We start from the raw sequence: 18,908 nt of genomic DNA, 5'->3' as shown, positions 1-18,908 counted from the left end.
GTTTGTCCATTCTGGGAAACATGGTGGTTGAACATGGCGAACACCATTGATGATGACCCGCTCCTTCTATAGATAAAATCGGCACACCCGAAATCCTCCTAAATGTCACACACTGGACCTTTAAAGCAACAGATTAACTGACAGTGACTGCGTGTTATGTTTGAATCATGTTTCTTTCTCTTCACTCTCGATGTTCGAGTGCAGCAGCTGTAGATTTTATTTGAAGAAGATAAATGAACCTGGCTGAGACTCTTTGAGTGGGAGTTACAGCGACTGAAAAGGCCAAACTGACAGTTGATCAACAGCACTGATCCCTCACTAAATGAACAGGCTGACCTCTGACCTCCAATGTATACAGCCCTGAATGCAGTCTATTACCTGTCTGTTGACATTTAGCTTCAAGAGCAACTCCAAAATTACTTTACCTTACCTTTGATTTCTTTCCTTTCATTTGGCGTTCTCTTCTCTACATATGATCCATATGGGAATCCTTCCCTGCTCTACCTGAGTACGAATATATTGTTGTTACATAAAAGGATTTCAGGACCTACACAATATTGTTTGGAAAATAAAACAGGGTGATGTTGTGGGTAGATAGAGGAACCCTGAGCTGTGGGAAAAATGAGCCTGCACCTGATATATACAGGAGAAATATTAAGAGACCAGTCCCAGAGGAACACACATAAAGGGGTAAAGAAAGTTGTGCACTTATTGTTTTCCGAGCCACAGTAAGAGCACTTCTTTATACCCAATCTACTCCAACTGCTTTCAGACTGACACTTCAACTGCATCAGTTTTTAGTTTTCAGTCTGTACACTTTTAGCTCAGTTTATCACATTCACTTCAACTGCCATCTCAACCACTTTCAGTGCTTGCATTTCCTCTCTTCTTTAGTGTAAAGTTGCTGCTCCTTTCTGAACTTTGACTTCAACTTCATTCTATGACTAAAATTTCAACTTCTTTCAGTAATTGCATTTCAACATTTAATTTCTTTTAATGCTTGACCTTTGGCTGAATCTTGCTTTAAGTGATTCTGTTCAACCGCCACTTAAAGCCGCAGTAGGTACATTTCATAAAAATAACTTTTTGTCATATTTGCTGACAAATATATATATTTAACTATCAAAACAGATAGTTGATTGTTTAGTCAGGAGACTCAACATCCCTCCATCTCTCTCAGGTCTCTGTTTTTTGTTCAGCCATTAGGAGCACAAGGAGGAGCCAGAAGGAACATGGTTTTTGAACAGATGATCTGTTTCATGTACTACTGTCAGGATACAGTTAAAGTTTAAGCATATATGCTCAAAAACATTTTAACACACACAATGTACCTACTCCTTCATTCTTCAATGTCAAACTGTTTTCTGATACGTTCATTTTCAGCCATCACTGCCATACAAAGATATTTTAAAATCATCCCATATCAAAGCAACAGAACAGTTTCTGGATGAATTAATTCCCTTCCTGAAGCCTCTGCTCTTCTGATACCAACCTCCTGTCTCTACCACTGAGGACCAAGCATCGTACCTGGGGCGACAGAGCCTTCTCCATCGCTGCCCCCTCCCTCTGGAACTCTCTTCCCAAACAAATCCAAGACTGCACTGATCCATCCAACTTCAAATCACTGATCAAAGCCCACCTTTTCAGAACTGCTTTTAATGATTAAATCATTCGAGTGTTGTAGATATAGCTATAATTTCTTATTGTGTTGTATTTATTACCTTTTTCTTTTCCTTTTTAACTTATGTTGTCTGAGTTTCTTGAAAAGCGCTCTATAAATTAAATGTATTATTATTACTACTATTATTATTATTATTATTATTATTGGCTTGACTTGAAAAAGCTGTCTAGCTGGCCATACAGTCCTTTATTGATTTCCTGATTTATTTTGAACAAGGGGACAAGGGCCAACCCGCATCTTACCTGTCATTCCAAAATTCTATGCTTGGCTTGTATCCCCCACAAAAAAAGGTTAAATCGGATGTCTGAAAATAGTATTTATTCTGAAATACAGAACGGGGGATGAGGTGCCTAACTGTGCTGCAATAAATATATGTGTAAGTTTATTAGTAAAGTGGTTTTAGTATGTTTTAATGCCATTTTAAAAGTATGACGTATATTTTCATGACTATCGTGATAATATCGTTTCCAAGATAATCTTGATATGTGATTTTCATCATCCCATGCCTACTCAATGAATTAATTAACATGTACGTAAATGAAAGCAGACTTGGATTTAAATTTCAAATGTTTACTTGACATACAGGTGTTTGTTCGATTATATAAAACCTGTCAAACTCACATGTTTAGCAAGTGGGATAGATCAGTTTGAGGTGATAAAGAGTGCTCAGTGAATAATGAATAATAAGTCCTTAGGTGTTTATTGTGTTTCTCTCCACAATAAACAGTGTGGACGCTCCAAGGTCTTAAAACAAACAGTCTGTTTGCTATGTGATAAAAGAAAAATATAAAATACATTTCATTTTTCTCTGTTTAATGAAATGTAAAATGTATTCTATTTCTTTTGGCTGCAGTTTCTCAGTAAAACCTGAGATTGCAGAAGAAGTGTCTTCTGTCTGCAGGCTTCTGTTCTCTGAAGCCTCAGGCGGGGACAGCCGCCGGCTGTTTGATGTGACAGCTCAGTCTGTTTGGGGACAGTGATGTAATCTTCATCTGAGCATGTGTGAACGTTCGGTCTGAATCTGCTGCATCAGTCATTTCTCTTGGTAAAAATAACCCGGAGTAAAACTGAAACTGCTGTAGGCCATTTCTAGTCCTTATCAGAACAGAAGAAACACGAACATTGTCGTCACTCAGTTGTTCTTGACACTGTGGGAAAAAAAGAAACCTCAAAAGGTCCACTTACTAGCTTTGTGGGGCTTTCAATACACTCTTCCCTGGTTGCATCTCAGTCTTTATTATAGGGCTGGGGGTAAACGATTATTTATTAAACGATTCGACTAATCTACCGACTAATTGGATGATTAACGTGAGTCAGCTAACGTTAGACAGATAACGTTAAAAGCTACTGCAATCTTCTTGCTACCGTTAGCTAGATCTAGCAGCTGTGCATTTTGGTGGTGTTAGGCTAACCAACGCATCTTAGCTGTCTCTCTGAAACGGAGGCACCTCTTTGCCACTCACGAAGGAGACAACAACAAGCACCAACGCTGGCCAAATCAATCTCATGCCCGTGCAGCACGCCGCGCAGCCCGAGCTCCGCGCACCCCGGTGGCGCCAGCCAACCACCCCAGCCCCCCGCGCAGCCCGCCCGCGGCAGGCCAGCAGCAAAAGCCCACGGTAGCCAACGTTAGCTACTATAGATAGCTGTGTTCTGCAGCCGTAAGCCGGCTACCATTCAAGCCAACATTAGATGATAACTAACGTTAGCTAAACACAGCTGTCTAGGTGCCAGTAGCTAGCCAACGTTAAAGTTAGCCACCAACCCAGCACGAACAAACCGCACGGAGAGCCAAGACAGCCAGCCAGCACCACCGAAGTGCGCAGAGCCCGAGCCCCACAACACACCACACAAACATGAAACCAACCCAGCCAACGCCAGCACCCACCTGCCACCGTCTCCTCCACGAGCGACAACGGGGTCCCTCCGCCCCAGATGCTCCCACATTGCCAAATGGAGTTGGCATACCACACCAGCACCACAGCAAAGAGCGCAAATAACGACACCTTTACGTTTGGGACTAAATTTGAAGTATTCCCACACCTTCGATGATTTAGGGCGAGCTGTTTTTTTAGGACTTTTTCTTTTATTGGGGCTTTTATTGGGAATTCTGTGAGGAGGTTGCTGTTTCATCCTCCATTCTGCAATGTTTTGGTCTTCCACGTGTGTGTGTCGAGCTGTGGCGTAGCGTCAACACAAAAATTTGACGTTGACGTATTTTTGGCGCCGACGCGTCGCTACAGGCCTACTTTATTAGCATATACTCTATTATGGAACTGGCTCTGGTGGGACTTAGGTGTAAACAGGTGATATGGGGAAGGATTGTAAAATGAACATGAATCCCTGGGCTTTATGGGTCTACTGGGGAGGTCTGAGGCTTCAGTTAGCTGCTGAGCTAAACACAAACACGCAGAAACATGGTCAGTGTGTCTGTTGCTGGTTCACAGCCAACGTACAAAAATTAACAAGTCATATCTCAGAATCATGGAAAGTTTGAACATCACATTTCCATCTCGACAGAAAGAGAGATATTTAATCAAAAACCAAACATTTCAAAATCACGGTCTGTACAAAGGTTACAGGTTAAAGATAATTGTCTCTCGGTGCTGCTGCTGGCTCAGCTGTCAATCAAACTTGAGTTGCCCACTCAGAAGCTTGTAGGTCAAACAAGCATTTTTATGGCTTTATTAGAGATTTTGACTACAGAGAGACAGAATACATAGGAAGTGAGATGGGGAACAACATGAAACAAAGGGTCCCTGGCTGGACTTGAACAAGAAACTTTGAAGTTCATGGCCAGCGTCTTAACCTCTCATCCACAGGAGTGTCCCTAGTTTCAGACTGAGATTCAGGGCGCCGTGTTGCTTGTACAGATTTTCCTCACACAGGCTTGATGTCCAAATTAGTGTCATTATCAGTCGTGCAGAGGGTTTTTGGTTTAAATCTAAAACAACTCTTCAAATCCTAGCTGAACAGTAGCAGCAGAAAAAGACTGATAAACTATATTTAGAGGAAATCTCTGTGAATCGCTCCACCTGTCCTCTAGATCCCCACAGACACGATAATGAGCAAAATCCTCCATCTGGCAGCTCCCTTACAGCAAACTCAACCCAAAAACTGTTGTCTGAATGTGCTAAATTTAATTCTGCTCTAACTGGTTTTGTGTCAAGAGGCAGAGCAGGCTGGGCTGCGCCTATGTGTGATCAGAAACTAATCAATCATCAATCAGTCAGTCAGAACAAATTAGGTATAACTCTGTTTCGCAGAGACACTCATGTGTCTGAAAACAAATAACTCTAACATGTGTAGGAACAGAAAATGAACACTGTAATTTTAAGACAGGCAGTCAGCCTTCAGTTTGGAAGAATTTATTGACTATTGGCAGTAGCTAGCCCCTCAGCTTTGTATTTCTCTCTTTGTAAGACATATATTCTGTATCCACAGAGTGTGGAGGTTCATGTACATTTTTATTGCCTTTCTAAAACCAAAAACACAAGAAAAACGTGTAAGTAATGTATAAAAAGTGTTTTTTCTGCTCTAATGGTGGAATTGTGAGCACTACTAGTAGTACTAGCTAGCATTACTGTACTTCCGATCAAACAGTAACCTCTGTGGTTGGAAAATGAAGCCAACACAGAAGTGCCAAAAATGGCAGTTCCTCGAACGACCACTTGAGGTCGGTGACAGAAGTGAGTCAATCTCCAGGAGGCCCCATATTAAAATGCCCAACAGCATAAATAAACATGTTTACTGCATGATACAAGAAACGGTTTTACTCTCTAAAGCTAAATTCCCAGTTCATGACAACTGTACTTATAAATTGGGTCATGAATTAGCAGGGAGCCGGCGGATTCAGGACTTCCAAGATGGGGAGGGCCACAGCGATCACACTGAGCTTCAGAAACCTATGGGTGACGTCACAGAGACAGTCTATGCTTCCAATATATCAGGATACCTTGACGTGTATTGAAATACAAGTTACAATTCCATGTAACGTTACAATACAAATATACCCTGTAAAACAAAAGTTTGAATAAAAAAGAAAAATAACTTAAAATGATTCATAACTGCAATATGAAAGCGTCTATCAGTGAGTTTCAACCTGCCGTCATCAGTGTCACACAAAAACATACAGTATGTATGTAGGTGCTGCTGACGGTGTGCGTTTCCATTTATAAACTCTGCTGGAGGGCTGAACATTACATAAAACATGACAGTACATTATTTATCAGAGACTCACCCGCTCTGCCGACTGTGCTGTGCCAAAGAAGATGGGGATGAAGGCGAGCCAGATGATGCAGGTTGTGTACATAGTAAATCCAATGGGTTTGGCCTCGTTAAAAGTCTCTGGCACGCCGCGCGTTTTGATGGCGTAAACAGTGCATGTGACCATCAAGAGGATGCTGTATCCCAGAGAGCAGATGAGCGACAGGTCAGAGATGTCACACTTGAGGACACCGCGAGCATTCTCAGGATCCTGCGTGCGCTGTTCACCATAGTCCACAAAAGTGTGCGGTGGGTCGGCGGCGAACCACACGAGGATACCCAGCAGCTGGACCGAGATGAGCGAGAAGGTGATGACAAGCTGGGAGGCTGGTGAGATGAAGCGTGGCGCCGTCACTGCTTTCTTACCCTGCTCGAAGATGCGGTGAATGCGGTTGGTCTTGGTAAGCAGCGCAGCGTTGCTGAAGCACATGCCGAGTCCCAGGAAGATGCGACGGAACGAGCAGACGACAACATCAGGTGCAGCAATCATGGGGAAGGTGATAATGTAACACAGGAAGATGCCTGTCAGCAGCACGTAGCTCATCTCTCGCCCTGAGGCCCGAACAATGGGTGTGTCATTGTAGCGAACAAAGGTGACGATGACAAAGGTGGTGGCGATGATGCCCAAAACAGAGATGAAGATGGGCAACAGCGCCCAGGGCGAGTGCCACTCCAGCTTGATGATAGGGATAGGCTGGCAGCCTGTGCGGTTCTGGTCAGGTCTCTTCTCGTAGGGGCAGAGGTCACAGGTGAACTCACTGGCCTGGAAGTGGTATCCCTCACAACGCTCACAGTGCCAACAGCATGAGACGCCCTTCACCACCTTCTTCCTCTCGCCGGTCTGGCAGGGCAAGCTGCACACCGAAGCCGGCAGGGAGGAGTCGCCGGTGGTCCACTGCAGGGTGTCCATCTGAGGGGAGGGAACAGGAACCAGACTTGTCAACATCCATCTTCAAACTGAGAAGCTGAACAAACAGCTCAGCAACAATGTAATTATCATTCAGCGACATCTTAGTTTAACCACAGCACTAAATGCGAATTCAGGGTTTATTAAATTGTCGGTAACCATAGCAACAGTAGCGTTGCCTCAGGCTCTGCTAACTTACTGGTGAGTTAAACTGATCACAAACACACTCTAAAACAAGGAGGAGGATTTAAACACAGACATTTTTTGTTCCAGGGGACACAATGTTCACCCAGCTATCCACGTAAACACCATAATGGACTCCCACACAGAGACAATATGGATTAATAATGTGGAAATGTTGCAGGAGTTTACAAAGCTAACAAAAGACAGTTATGTGTGTGAGTGATAAAAACATAAATTGCAGCATTACTGACTTTTAAACAAAACAGTGTGTTTCTGTTCGGTGCAGAACAAATCACTGCTGCAGGGCTTCAAACATGACTGCTCGCCAATAAATTATTTGTAACTTTCATGGAGCAAACAAAGTGTTTCATTTAGTAAGTGGACCTTGAGTCGAGATTATTCTGTTGAACTGCTGTTTCCAAGAACAAGAGCAGGATTTGAAACATGTTGTTTGCTCCATTAAATTGAGACCGATTGAGATTATTGGCCTTACATTTAGATGCAGATGATTGGTCCAGTGTCCAATGACCTTGTATTCTGCCACCGACCTATTGTTGATTTGATACTGGAAGATGTCGTAGCGTCCGGGAGCATCACCATTCTCGTTGAATGTGACCGGAGTCCCTGCACTTCCTGTAAAAACACAAAGGAAAGAACATTCAGACACTGACAGATATCTATTTAGGTGCAGGGACAGTAGTTTTCACATCACCAGAACAACCTCCACCGTGGCTGGGCTGTAATACGGTATGATGGGACACCAATACTTTTATGGTTGTGTGATCAAGTTTGTCTTTTAAGTTTATGAGCAGTAGCTTCTTGATGCTAGGCCACTTGTCCCTTGCTCCTCCATTTGTCAGAACTGCTCTATCTTAGATCATTCATTTGTAAGTGTGACGATCGTACCTTTGGCCCATTTAAATTGCAGCTTACTGATTGGTCATGTCACTCAAATTGGTCCTTCCTCTATAGTTTCAAGAAAATATGAGATGAAAGACAGAAACATTAATCCTAACCAATGGAGGTGGACGATGATGTGTAGAACCAACATGTGTTTAGCCATATGTTGTAGTGTTAGAGCATATTGATGTAGATTATACTGCAAGAGGGTTTTTATTTTATGAGGCAACTTTTTTTCTACCACATCCACACATATGGGGTAAACACCAGGACAACCTTATTGCTGTCCGACAAGAGTTACAATCACGATGGGCTCTAGAGGCTTGAAAGCAAACAACTCTCATTTAGCTGAAATGACTGATGCTTATTTTAGGACAACCTCAAGGACGTGTTAAGGCTCTTATCATTAGGGCTTGTCTTAGTCAACGCTCTTAGTCAGATAGTCACAGAAAAACAAAAAGGTTAAACTGTTTGGGGGCTGAACCTTACTGGGACAAAGTATCAGGAGATTGTTGCAACAGAGACCTTTTCTCTTGTAACACAGGAATTCTTTTGCCGGTGCACTGCTGCATGTGCTAACTGTAGCTGCTGCCACTAGCTAGTTAGCAGATCTATTAACTGATTGTACCCAGACTGCGAGCTCAATGTACTGGAGGAAGTTTGTTTACAGCACTAGCAAAGGCGCTTTGGACTGCCAGGGGAAGGGACTCAGCTCAGGTCGCAATGAGCACCAGAGCCAGAGTGGGGCAACCTAGTCCTCTAGGAAAATCTTCATTCGGGGACAGCCCTTGTTGTTAAAAAACACACATTAGGGCGCCCGGTTAGGTCAGTCGGTAGAGCTGGCGACCCATGTACAAATTTGCCAGGGTTCGAATCTGACCTGCGGCCCTTTGCTGCGTGTCATCCCCCCTCTCTCTGCCCCCCTTTCCTGTCTGTCTTAGGCTGTCACGATCCAATAAAGGCAATAAAAGGCCAAAAAAAAAAAAAACACACATTACAGTCAAATCCAGGATTAAGAGCTCTCTTCAAGGACCATACTGATGTGTTTTAGCTCATTTGCTCTGAACAACACATACTTTACATACTGTGTGCTGAGAATATTGATGTCTGTCCATTTGGATCAGTGGTTCCCAACCTTTTTCCTTAAGGGACCCCTTTTCTGTCATTGAGTAAACTGACTCGGGGACAGCCCTGTAGTTTACCTCTAAATGTCTGCACCCTGGGGGAGTTACCTGCTTTGCCTTGCTTGTAAGCCAACCTTGCCTTGACTACTTGCTGAAGATGTGTTGTATGCATCCGGTGTGTGTTACTGGCTTCAAATGTCTTGTGGGAAATGACGCAGTCTACATGATGTGGTCAGTGTGCATTGTACCTTTTTCAACAAAATATCTTTTTGTATCCAAAACACATCTCTGTCTGCAATGTCTTTTGGAGCAGTAAGCTGTTTCCTCTATTTTCGTCTTGAGTTTTCCTCTCAGTCTGAGTCATCTTATCACAGTTTTCCTGGCGCTTCATCACCAAAACGACCACACAAACGTCTTGTCGCCATATTGACTAAATCTATCCTGCCAAGTTAAAATCACATGCTGTCTGACACTGTTCACACTTAGCCAGCAGTTTAATAATACACCTGAAAGCAAGATTCAAAAACCTTTTTCATCTCAGCTGGTGACTTCAGTCAGACTCAAATGATTTGATTTCCATCATTATTTCTCATCACACATTGTAGAAACGTAAATTAATACAATTCAGATGTTTTTACATACCTATATTAGTCTATAGTGGTTTTTCTTCTGTCATACTCAAAAAATAAGTGTTCATTAATAAATACTTAATAATGAATGGATTTTTCTTAAATTGTTGACATGATTTGACGTGAATTTTGTGCAATAACTTTGGTTTAAAGTAAACAGCAACAAGGACAGCTGTGAAAATTCTCAGACACAGTGAGAACAGAATGGGAAGAAAATGTGAACAAGCTGCTGAACATCCCTCAAAGAAATGAATTAATGAATAAATGCATGATATTTTGCAATGTAAATTTTTATGGTGTTCCTTTTTTTAAGCTGAATATTTACCCATTTTTCTAATATTCATAACAGGAAGGTGTAATTGCATCCAAGAAGCATTCAAGATGGAATCCGATTGTTGGATTTGTTGGAAGTGGTTTGAGACACAATACATCTTTACATAGCCTATAATCTTTTTCTTCATACATGCCTGCATCACAATAAGGAATCCAAAATGTTGGATTTTTTTAGTGTTTGGAGCGTATGAACATTTCAACGAACACTTGGACGTTCAGTTAATCCTCCTAAACTTGATGTTTTGTTTTCAGATTCAGTCTCTGAGTCTCTTTCTTTCTGCTCCTGTATTCACTGCATTGTGTTGTTCATGTACAGTAGTGCTGTATTCCTAGCTACAGGGCAAATTTAACATCGGGGGCAACAGTCTCGAACTTGAAGCGGATTAGTTTGGAGCTGCTGAAGCCGAGAGGAATAGCAGCCGATTGGAGTTAAAGAGCAGAACAACAACAACAAAAAAAGAAAACAGATTTATAATGAAGTGAGTGGGTGCTGGTTTGATTCTATACTGCCCCGATTTCCTTCCTCGACATGAATAAAAGCATCACAAATCACATCAGCATGGCGATGAATCACTAAAGCTTGCCTTAGGATGTAGAAACCCCTCCCAACCACCACCACCTCATCTTTCCCATCCCCCGCTTCACTTAGTTTCACTACCGAGGATCTGTGTTGATACAGAATTAACATCTGCGCTCCACATTATTTCCTGCAACACGGTTATCATGATAACTCTGTGGTGACACAAGCTGCAACTTCAACATTTAACATAATAAGATGATCCACCAAAAACAATCTGCCCTGTAGGATAAAAAACATACACATAGTCAAACCCAGGATAGAGAGCTCTCTTCAAGGACCGATGGTTTCATGTTTTTGAAACAGCACATACTTTACATACATTAACAGTTAACAAAGGTCATGTTATGCTAAGGATATTGATGACTGTCCATGTAGATCAGTCGCTCCCAACCTCTTTCCGTGAGGGACCCATTGATGTCCATGATGTAAACTGATGACCCCTGACTGTGTGACATATTTTATAGATATTTCACATTATATTCAATGCATAACAATACCAACTGACCAACTGACCAACTGTACAATGAACCCAAATAGTGAACCCAATACGTGCAGAGAAGTTTGTACAAAACGAGCAATTTGGATGAATTTTTAGTCAATTATTTCATGTAAATACTGAGTCAGGGATGAGATTTCCTGACATATTTAAGGAACTTTTTATTTTTTAAGGCCCCTTTATTGCCTTTATTTGCCACTGACAGTGATAGCGAAGAGTGACAGGCAAAGGGGGTGACACACAAACTACTGTAGAAACACAGCAGTTCATCATAGAGGATTGTTTGTTGGAGACCAGAGCTAAAAGGAGAGTGAACTTAGATTCATCATATGGACTGAAACATGACTCCAGTGGGACGATCATGTTGCTCTGTGACTGCTGGATGTGGAAGTAGGCAACCGTTTACTAACATGTTAGCCACAAATGGAGTGAGCTAGCGCTGCTAACTAGTTCAAGCAGTCAACTCGAGCTGCACTGCTATACACACATGACATCCCTCACTTTCCATAATCACAAACCAAACACAACCTTCCAGTTTGTTCTGGATCAGGTTCTACCCTGAATTGGTATCCAGTTTCAGTCTCAATGACTGGTATCAGCAGCAATCAAGGCTTTTTTTAACCGATTGGTATCGGCTATATTTAGCTCTATTGATCCGATCCAACCTTTTGTTTTACATCAGCTGTTTTTACTCAAAACCTTTTTATGCACGGTGCAGTCATCGTCAACTTTCTCTGCCTCTCTACTCTGCTCTGCGTCAGTGTGACAGCAGTGCCAGCCCCTGCTCGGAGGAGAGAGCGGTAGAGAGCTGACGCAGCCACACTCAATACGCCACTACAAGTGCAACAAAAGCCCTGCGCACAAAAAGCCAATAAGAGTAATTAATGAATGCAATCTATGCAAAAGACATTCTGTGAAAATGACAGAAATAAACACTACAGACAGAATACAGACAATTAATTCAGGAAACTCAGACTGAAGTAACAATCACTGGAGATAGAAACCCCCTCCAGACAACGACAAGACCAAAAAGATTACAGAGAGGGTTTGTTATTTTATACTTATATTTTGTAAACTTTACTTTGCAAACTTCAATGCAGGCATTTTGTTGCTTTTGAATTGTTAGGTACATACACTGGATTGATTTTAATAACTTTAATGTACTTGAAATGTGCACCGTATAATCAAAAAATAAATAAAAATTGGCAGATACTCAATATTAAATGACTCGGATCAGAGTGGGAGCTAAAATAACTGGATCCCTAGTAACAAAGTGGCTGACTGTGAACCTTTATTTCCAGGCTCTTTATATTTTGCTGCCATCAGTGCTGTCACAGCTGCAGTTTGTCATTAAATGACAGCAGAAAGAGACCTGGTGCTCCATTAATCCAAGATCTGTTCGATCTGACAGCAGTAGCTCTTCTCCACCAACTGACAGGAAGCGTGTGAAACACAGCGGAGCGAGGCTTCTGAGTTTTATTGAACCGGTCTCCTGTATCTATTGTTCCCTGGGACCTTGGCGAACGGCGTGGGCAGTCAGAGCTGTAGCCTGGCTGTCTAGTTGTTCTGTCGATTTCAACCTCACACACAGAGTGAGGATTGGTCGGCTGAAATGCTGATGTTGTACCAAAATGGTTTGGAATAGAAATACTTCCACTGTGAAGTTCTTCCTAGAACCACAAACTGTGGATTTTACATTTCTGTTTGTGTACTGATGAAACAAACGAGATTCAGCATGTTCATTTGTATGCTGATGGTGGCCTAGGGGTCAAGGGCTGTCCAAGAATGATAACTATAACAATTACTATGACAATAGTGAGACGGGGATCCACACTGATAAACTCTAATGTTCTGTAAGCAGTGGCCCCAAGCATGTGCTGCATGCTCCAGTTGTGTCAGCAGCTTAAAAAATGGATAATGGATGTTGGTGTTCACTATGTTCCTCAAAGATAATTGGAATTATTGAAGAATCTCTGTTACGAAAGTTGTCTGAAGACAAATTGTATTCATACTTTGGTATGAGTCTGGTGATCCTCAAAGAGGATCACAAACTCCAAAAACCCCATTAGTGCCAAAAACCGTTTTACAGTATGTCTCAGGGAAAAAAAGACAAGTTTTTATATATAATTTGCAGCCTAAAATTATTCTCTATAAACGTTTCATAAGTTGTATACTACAATATCATCATCTAATCACTCTTAAAGTAATCCCAATGATATTGTTCGCCACTGTCGTTGACATTATTGTGGTGTGGACTCCACATGCCATCCACATGAGTTGACAATTTTTATAATGATATATATTTATAGTTAGTCATTGTTCTTGGAGTTAAATGTAGGGGTTAATGACACATTTTCTATCCTGAGAACAGAAGCACACTATCCCTGGAATCCTGGGAACCGCACTTCTTTTTTTTAAGGCATAACTTCAGCTACAATCAAAACAACAGGAAACAGGAAAGGGTTTGGATGGGTTTTCCCATCGGGAATCCCGATTCCCTGGATTAAACCCAAGTGGATGGGTTTTGTTCCAGCATCCCAACTTCTCACTCTTAAAGAAGGGGAGTATGGTATTTCCCCAAATGCTGGACTACTCCTTTAATCCTGAGGTTCAAACAGTGCACAACAAACAGCTGAGCTCTCTCTGGTTGTTTCCTCTTCCTGCTTCGTTCAGCAGTTTATGAAAACCTGCATATTTGAAGTGAAGTCACAGCGGGAGTGAGCACTTCACATATTCATCACTTCGCTCACCTACAGGAGCCCTCATACCCCCCTTACCCCTCCTCCCTCTGACAGATCTGACTGTAAAGGGTCTCTCTCCCTGCAGCTCCACAGGGTCACTCATGCTGTATCCCCCTTAAAAATGGCAACAACAAGCTTTTATCGCCTGTTAGTAAGCATCCGCTGTCAAAATGAATCAGGGGGAGGGGGGATCTCCCTGGCGTCCTCCCACCTCCTCCCTCCCCCGCTGCTCTCCCTCGCTCTGCTGATCGTGTTCAAACAGGGCTTTACTACAAGATGGCTTTAGCACAGCGAGTGCTAACATTAGCACAAGTGTCTCGATTAGCCTCCTGACTCTCCTCTAAAAATAAAGCACATGGGCGAGGAGCACACGGGTGAGTTAGCGATTAGCCCCCCGGCCCCTGTCGCCACAGAGCCTCGCTTCGTCCTGGATTCGCTGCATTTCATACATGGAATTATGGGTAACCCCGCTGACCTGTGTTCAAAGAAATGAAGCATAAAAAACAAAGAAGCAGCTCGAGTTTGATTTATGTCAACGTTTGATGTATGTGAAGGTCCAACCGAGCATGCTGTTCACAGATTTACACAGGAAAGCCCCAAACGCAGCGTGACATGACTGTGTGTGTGTGTGTGTGTGTGTGTGTGTGTGTGTGTGTGTGTGAGAGAGCGCGTGTGTGTGTGCGTAGGCCATAATAAGCTAAATCAGGCACAAACCACACATGAGCCACACACTGAGCCAGGATTCAGGGACAATGCACGTGTGCTGCTGCTGCAGCGCTCCGAAGCTGCAACCTGGACCGTCAAAGAGGAGAAGTTCTCTTAGGCTGCAAATTCACTCATTATCATCATCTTCAGTTCATCACTGAGTCTATAAACTGAAAAAATAAAGCCAAATGTCAATCTATAGTACCCAGAGACCAGTTGAGTACTCTGGGTACCAAGGAATTCCTTCAGAGAAGCTGAATCATATCATATCAAACAATAATCAAAACTTTAGAGACAGATCTGTTTTAGTTTCATCATTCAAAATCAGTGAGTGAAACACAGTACACAAGTCAGCAACAACAATTCTTCTGAATTAATAGACCAAATACATCAGAGCAACACATAGCTGCACTTTCTGATCCACAGTACGACATCACTGTTTCAAAAAGAAAACCATTTTCTGATCTCTCACTGCTATGGTTAAGGTATGGTTACGTTTAGTCACATAAGCAACTTGATTAAAGGTCCCAACAGTGATGACTAAAAGAAAGCCAATTGTGACAGTTGGAAAGAAAAAGAAAACAACCCATGCACCCAGACCTCCTCGCTCTAAAGACCTCCCTGGATAAGGAAAACAACAGAAAGAAAAAAGCGATATAAATACGGTGCTATATCTTCTCCAGCCTCCTTACCTGGGGGATGTAACACGTTTAACCCAATTACTTGTTTATTTTACTAAAAAAAATTTATTAACATCCCTTTTTACAGCTAATTTTAATTATTTTAATACCGCCATATTTTTATGTATGCACAGAACTTGATGTTCAAAGTGATGGATTACACAACTCAAAATTTGGGTCCAAAGCTGGTGGGATGTTCAGTCTCAATCTAGAAACTGCTGTGAGAAGAAACAAGTTCCCACTTTGTAAAAAAAAGTTTTAAAAAAAGAAATGTACAACTGGTCCTCACACTGATATGAGCAAAGAAAGACACAAATACATTATTGCCCTGAATTCCTCCACAGTGAGGTTTCTCCTCTAGGCTTTAATCTGAAAGATGACTGACTAATCTTCCTGTCTCTGACACATTTCCTGTTTTTTTGCTCTTGTTTGCTTTAATTCACTAAACGAGGCAACAAACTGCTTAATGTTCAGAAATCAGGACGTGCAGCCCTGAGCCTGGCTTTAACTGAGCACAGATTTACTGTTTCAGCCCAGCGGGTGAAATTCACCTCTGATTCAATGTTTAATGTCTCTCCCCCTCCCGAAGAAATAACATCCAGCAGCGCCTCACATCCATCAGGCACAGATAGATGAATCCCTGAGAGCGCAACACATCAGCCACAAAATCTGCTCAATCCCCTCCTCTCTCTGTCTTATTTTTGTCCCATTTCTCTCTGTGCTGAGCAGGTAGATAGAAAAATTATTCAAATTGAATCCCTGTCTGTAGGTAGGAGGCTTGGTTGGAGGGAGGGAGGGTGAGACATATGGGGATATAAGGGAAGATCCTCTGTCTGATGTGTTATAATTTACAGGAGGCTCACGGTGGAGTGGAGGGTAAAGATTCCATAAAATGGAAAAAAAGTATTGTTGAATGTGTTTTCAGTAGAGCGGTGAGTATAGCATGTTGTACTGATGAAATTAGTGCTGTGGAAATGCAGAACTGAGCAAAATGAACAAAATATTTTGTAAGCTCCACCTCTTTACCCTAGCTGTTTTCTTATTTAAAGTTACATGGCTGGAATGAATCGCATGTGGAAACTAGTTTTCTAAAAAGGAAATCCCTGCACACTGTTGGTTTACTGAGACTCCATCATGTTTTGGGTTTGTTTCATTGGGGATCATTTCCCTTTATTTTTATATTTCACTTAGTGTCTCTTTTAGTCCTGCTATGAAAGATTCACTGGTGTTAATTGTATGAGATCTGTGAGGGAGTTGGGGTTGAATTAATCACCTTGAAAAAGAAAAGAAAAACACATCCAGCTCCAGCCTGCAGCATGAGTCAAGAGACTGAAGGTGTTTCTGGAACGCATGTTTTTCTTTTCCACTTTAAATTAGAGAGATTCTATTCAGCTAGTGGTGAAGAGAAAGTCAACCTTGGCGAAAAATGCCTGCGTCGAGTAACCAGAGAGGGAAAATGCTTTTGTGAAACATACGGATGGCCTTGATAAAACCCGAGAGAAGAGGTTCATCTCACATGTTTGAACATTGGCTGGAGGGGAAGAAAGGCAAATAAGTCATAAATTATATTTATTATATATTTTATTGGAGCTTCTAATAAATAATTTGAACAAAGGTGTAATTTCTAGGTGGGAATGGGGGGCGGTTGGGGGGGGGGCATACGTTTTGAAATTCTATTGAGAGGTCCAAATTATATATATATACACACTTCAATATGTGTCACAGATACTAAATGTTGATATACCTTGTTCTCCTATTATTGTACTTCTAACACTCTAATGCTGACATACTTATGAAGATGTCTTGCACTGACCAACAATTACAGTATCAGCTTCCGTTGTGTTTATATATATGATTGTGGGACTTTGTTAAAGAGACTACCACTCTAATTCAGAGATTGCAACCTAAAGACCTTCCTTCTACTATCTAGAGGGTAGTGGGGGTAGGTAAAGGTTAAGTAAATGATGGCAATCTGAACAATGTTTTCAGCACACACACCATGTATGATGAAATTACAACCCTAGGCTAGCTCTGTGGATGTTTTGATGTAAACTACCTGAACCTATAAAATAAAATAAATCAAAGAATTATAGAGTAACATTCAACGTGTATATATATAGAAATATATGTAATGTCAACATTTCTGTCCATAGTTGCACGCTCCCTCTCTTTCGCTCATCCACATTAGCGTTCCACGTCTATGAGTATGTGTGTGTGGCTTCCAGCAGATAGGAACAACTAACTGTTCAGTCCAACTCTGCCTGCAGAGAACAGCAGCGCACACACACCCAAGAGACCTGGAAAAATGCAAGTGTTGGCAGGTATGCTTTGCACCTGCATTTTAGCAAACATCTGAGCAGTTTCACAACACAACATGCAGCACATACTGTAGAGCATAAAGGACTGACGGAGCGGTAGACAATGAAAGATGTTCATCCTCTGCAGCGTCTGCTATGTACGTGGCAGCTCTGATAAGCTCAGTTCTGCTGCAGCTCTGGTACAGAAGCACCATAAAACAGCAGCTACTGTGAGAGATGATGATGATGATGTCAAACCTCCTGAACCTTGCGGATAAAGATCTCAACTACTTAAAATGAATGTGTCTCATTGTCCGACTGCTCATATATTTCTTGACCCATCACACTTTTCTTTGGCGATGCCCTCTTGTTCCCAGATCTCAGCTATTATTTTTGTGAGTACAGTGTCATTTTTTCCAGTAGAAATGATGCACAAAACTACCCAAATAAGACATCATAATAAGCTGAAATTAGCTTAAAAGTCATCACTCGTTTTCCCAAAACATATGGACACGTCTATGGAAACATAGTTCTTTACATTTTCTGTGACATGTGGATGTGTAAAATTAACATCTCAGCACATATGAGAAGTGTGAGATTTAATATTCCACATCTCTGTGTGTGTGTGTGTGTGTGTGTGTGTGTGTGTGTGTGTGTGTGTGTGTGTAGTTTTAAAGTTGTGTGAAACGGATCATCAGACTGCAGCAGCTCCCACTGAGCTGAGAATAATGAATGTGGAAACAGGAGGAAATAAAGCCCAACGACCATATTTGGTGTTTAATAATGAGTGGTGGATTCCCTGATGACGGCGTCAGCATTCACACTTCCTGCTGACAAAGGCCTTCACCCGCCTAGAGGTCGACCGCCATGAGAAGCTGGGCCCGCAATGATGAGGAAGATGGAGAAGAAGAAGATGGAGTAAGGACGGAGGAATGAAAGAAATAAATTAGAGAAGGGTCAATGAGGGAGTGATACGTCCACCTGATGAGATGGAGGGCAAAAGGCTGTGCTTACAAAAAGACTAAGACGCTGATGAAGGTCAGGATGACTAATAATGACTTCTATCATGTTCATTTTTGCCCCTCGACTCAACTTGTCTTCTCTTACACCTTCCTCCTGCCTTTCTCTTGTCTTTTTCCAACATTTTCCCCTTACGTCAGTGAGACATCGGACAAACTTCATGACTCCTGCAAATCGCCTCCTCGTTAATGTTGATTAAAATGTTGGGGATCTTGGCCCTCACATAAACAGATGTGCGTCAAAATGTGGAGAAATTCAAGAACAAATATTTGTCAGAAAAGTGTGGAGACAGTGCCAGATGGCTCTCTCAGGGAACTTGTTTGACTTGTTGACTGTGGAGGCGGTGATTATTGGAACTCACAGCCA

The 18,908-nt window shown here is 42.0% G+C and overlaps 1 protein-coding gene across 1 annotated transcript in view; it reads right to left on the bottom strand.

Moving 5' to 3' along the window:
* LOC127353890 (metabotropic glutamate receptor 8-like) overlaps positions 1–18,908 on the bottom strand; it is a 129,620-nt gene that overhangs the window by 15,838 nt on the left and 94,874 nt on the right. The window contains exons 8-9 of the mRNA XM_051383485.1: positions 7,531–7,670; positions 5,922–6,857 (exon numbers count right to left, since the gene is read on the bottom strand). Coding sequence (XP_051239445.1) covers positions 5,922–6,857; positions 7,531–7,670 — 1,076 coding nt within the window. The remainder of the gene's footprint in view (positions 1–5,921; positions 6,858–7,530; positions 7,671–18,908) is intronic.

This window comes from Dicentrarchus labrax, unplaced genomic scaffold (assembly GCF_905237075.1).
Source record: "Dicentrarchus labrax unplaced genomic scaffold, dlabrax2021, whole genome shotgun sequence".
NCBI lineage: Eukaryota > Metazoa > Chordata > Actinopteri > Moronidae > Dicentrarchus > Dicentrarchus labrax.
Note: the sequence above shows the minus strand (reverse complement) of the source record. Positions and strands in the feature narration are given on the sequence as shown.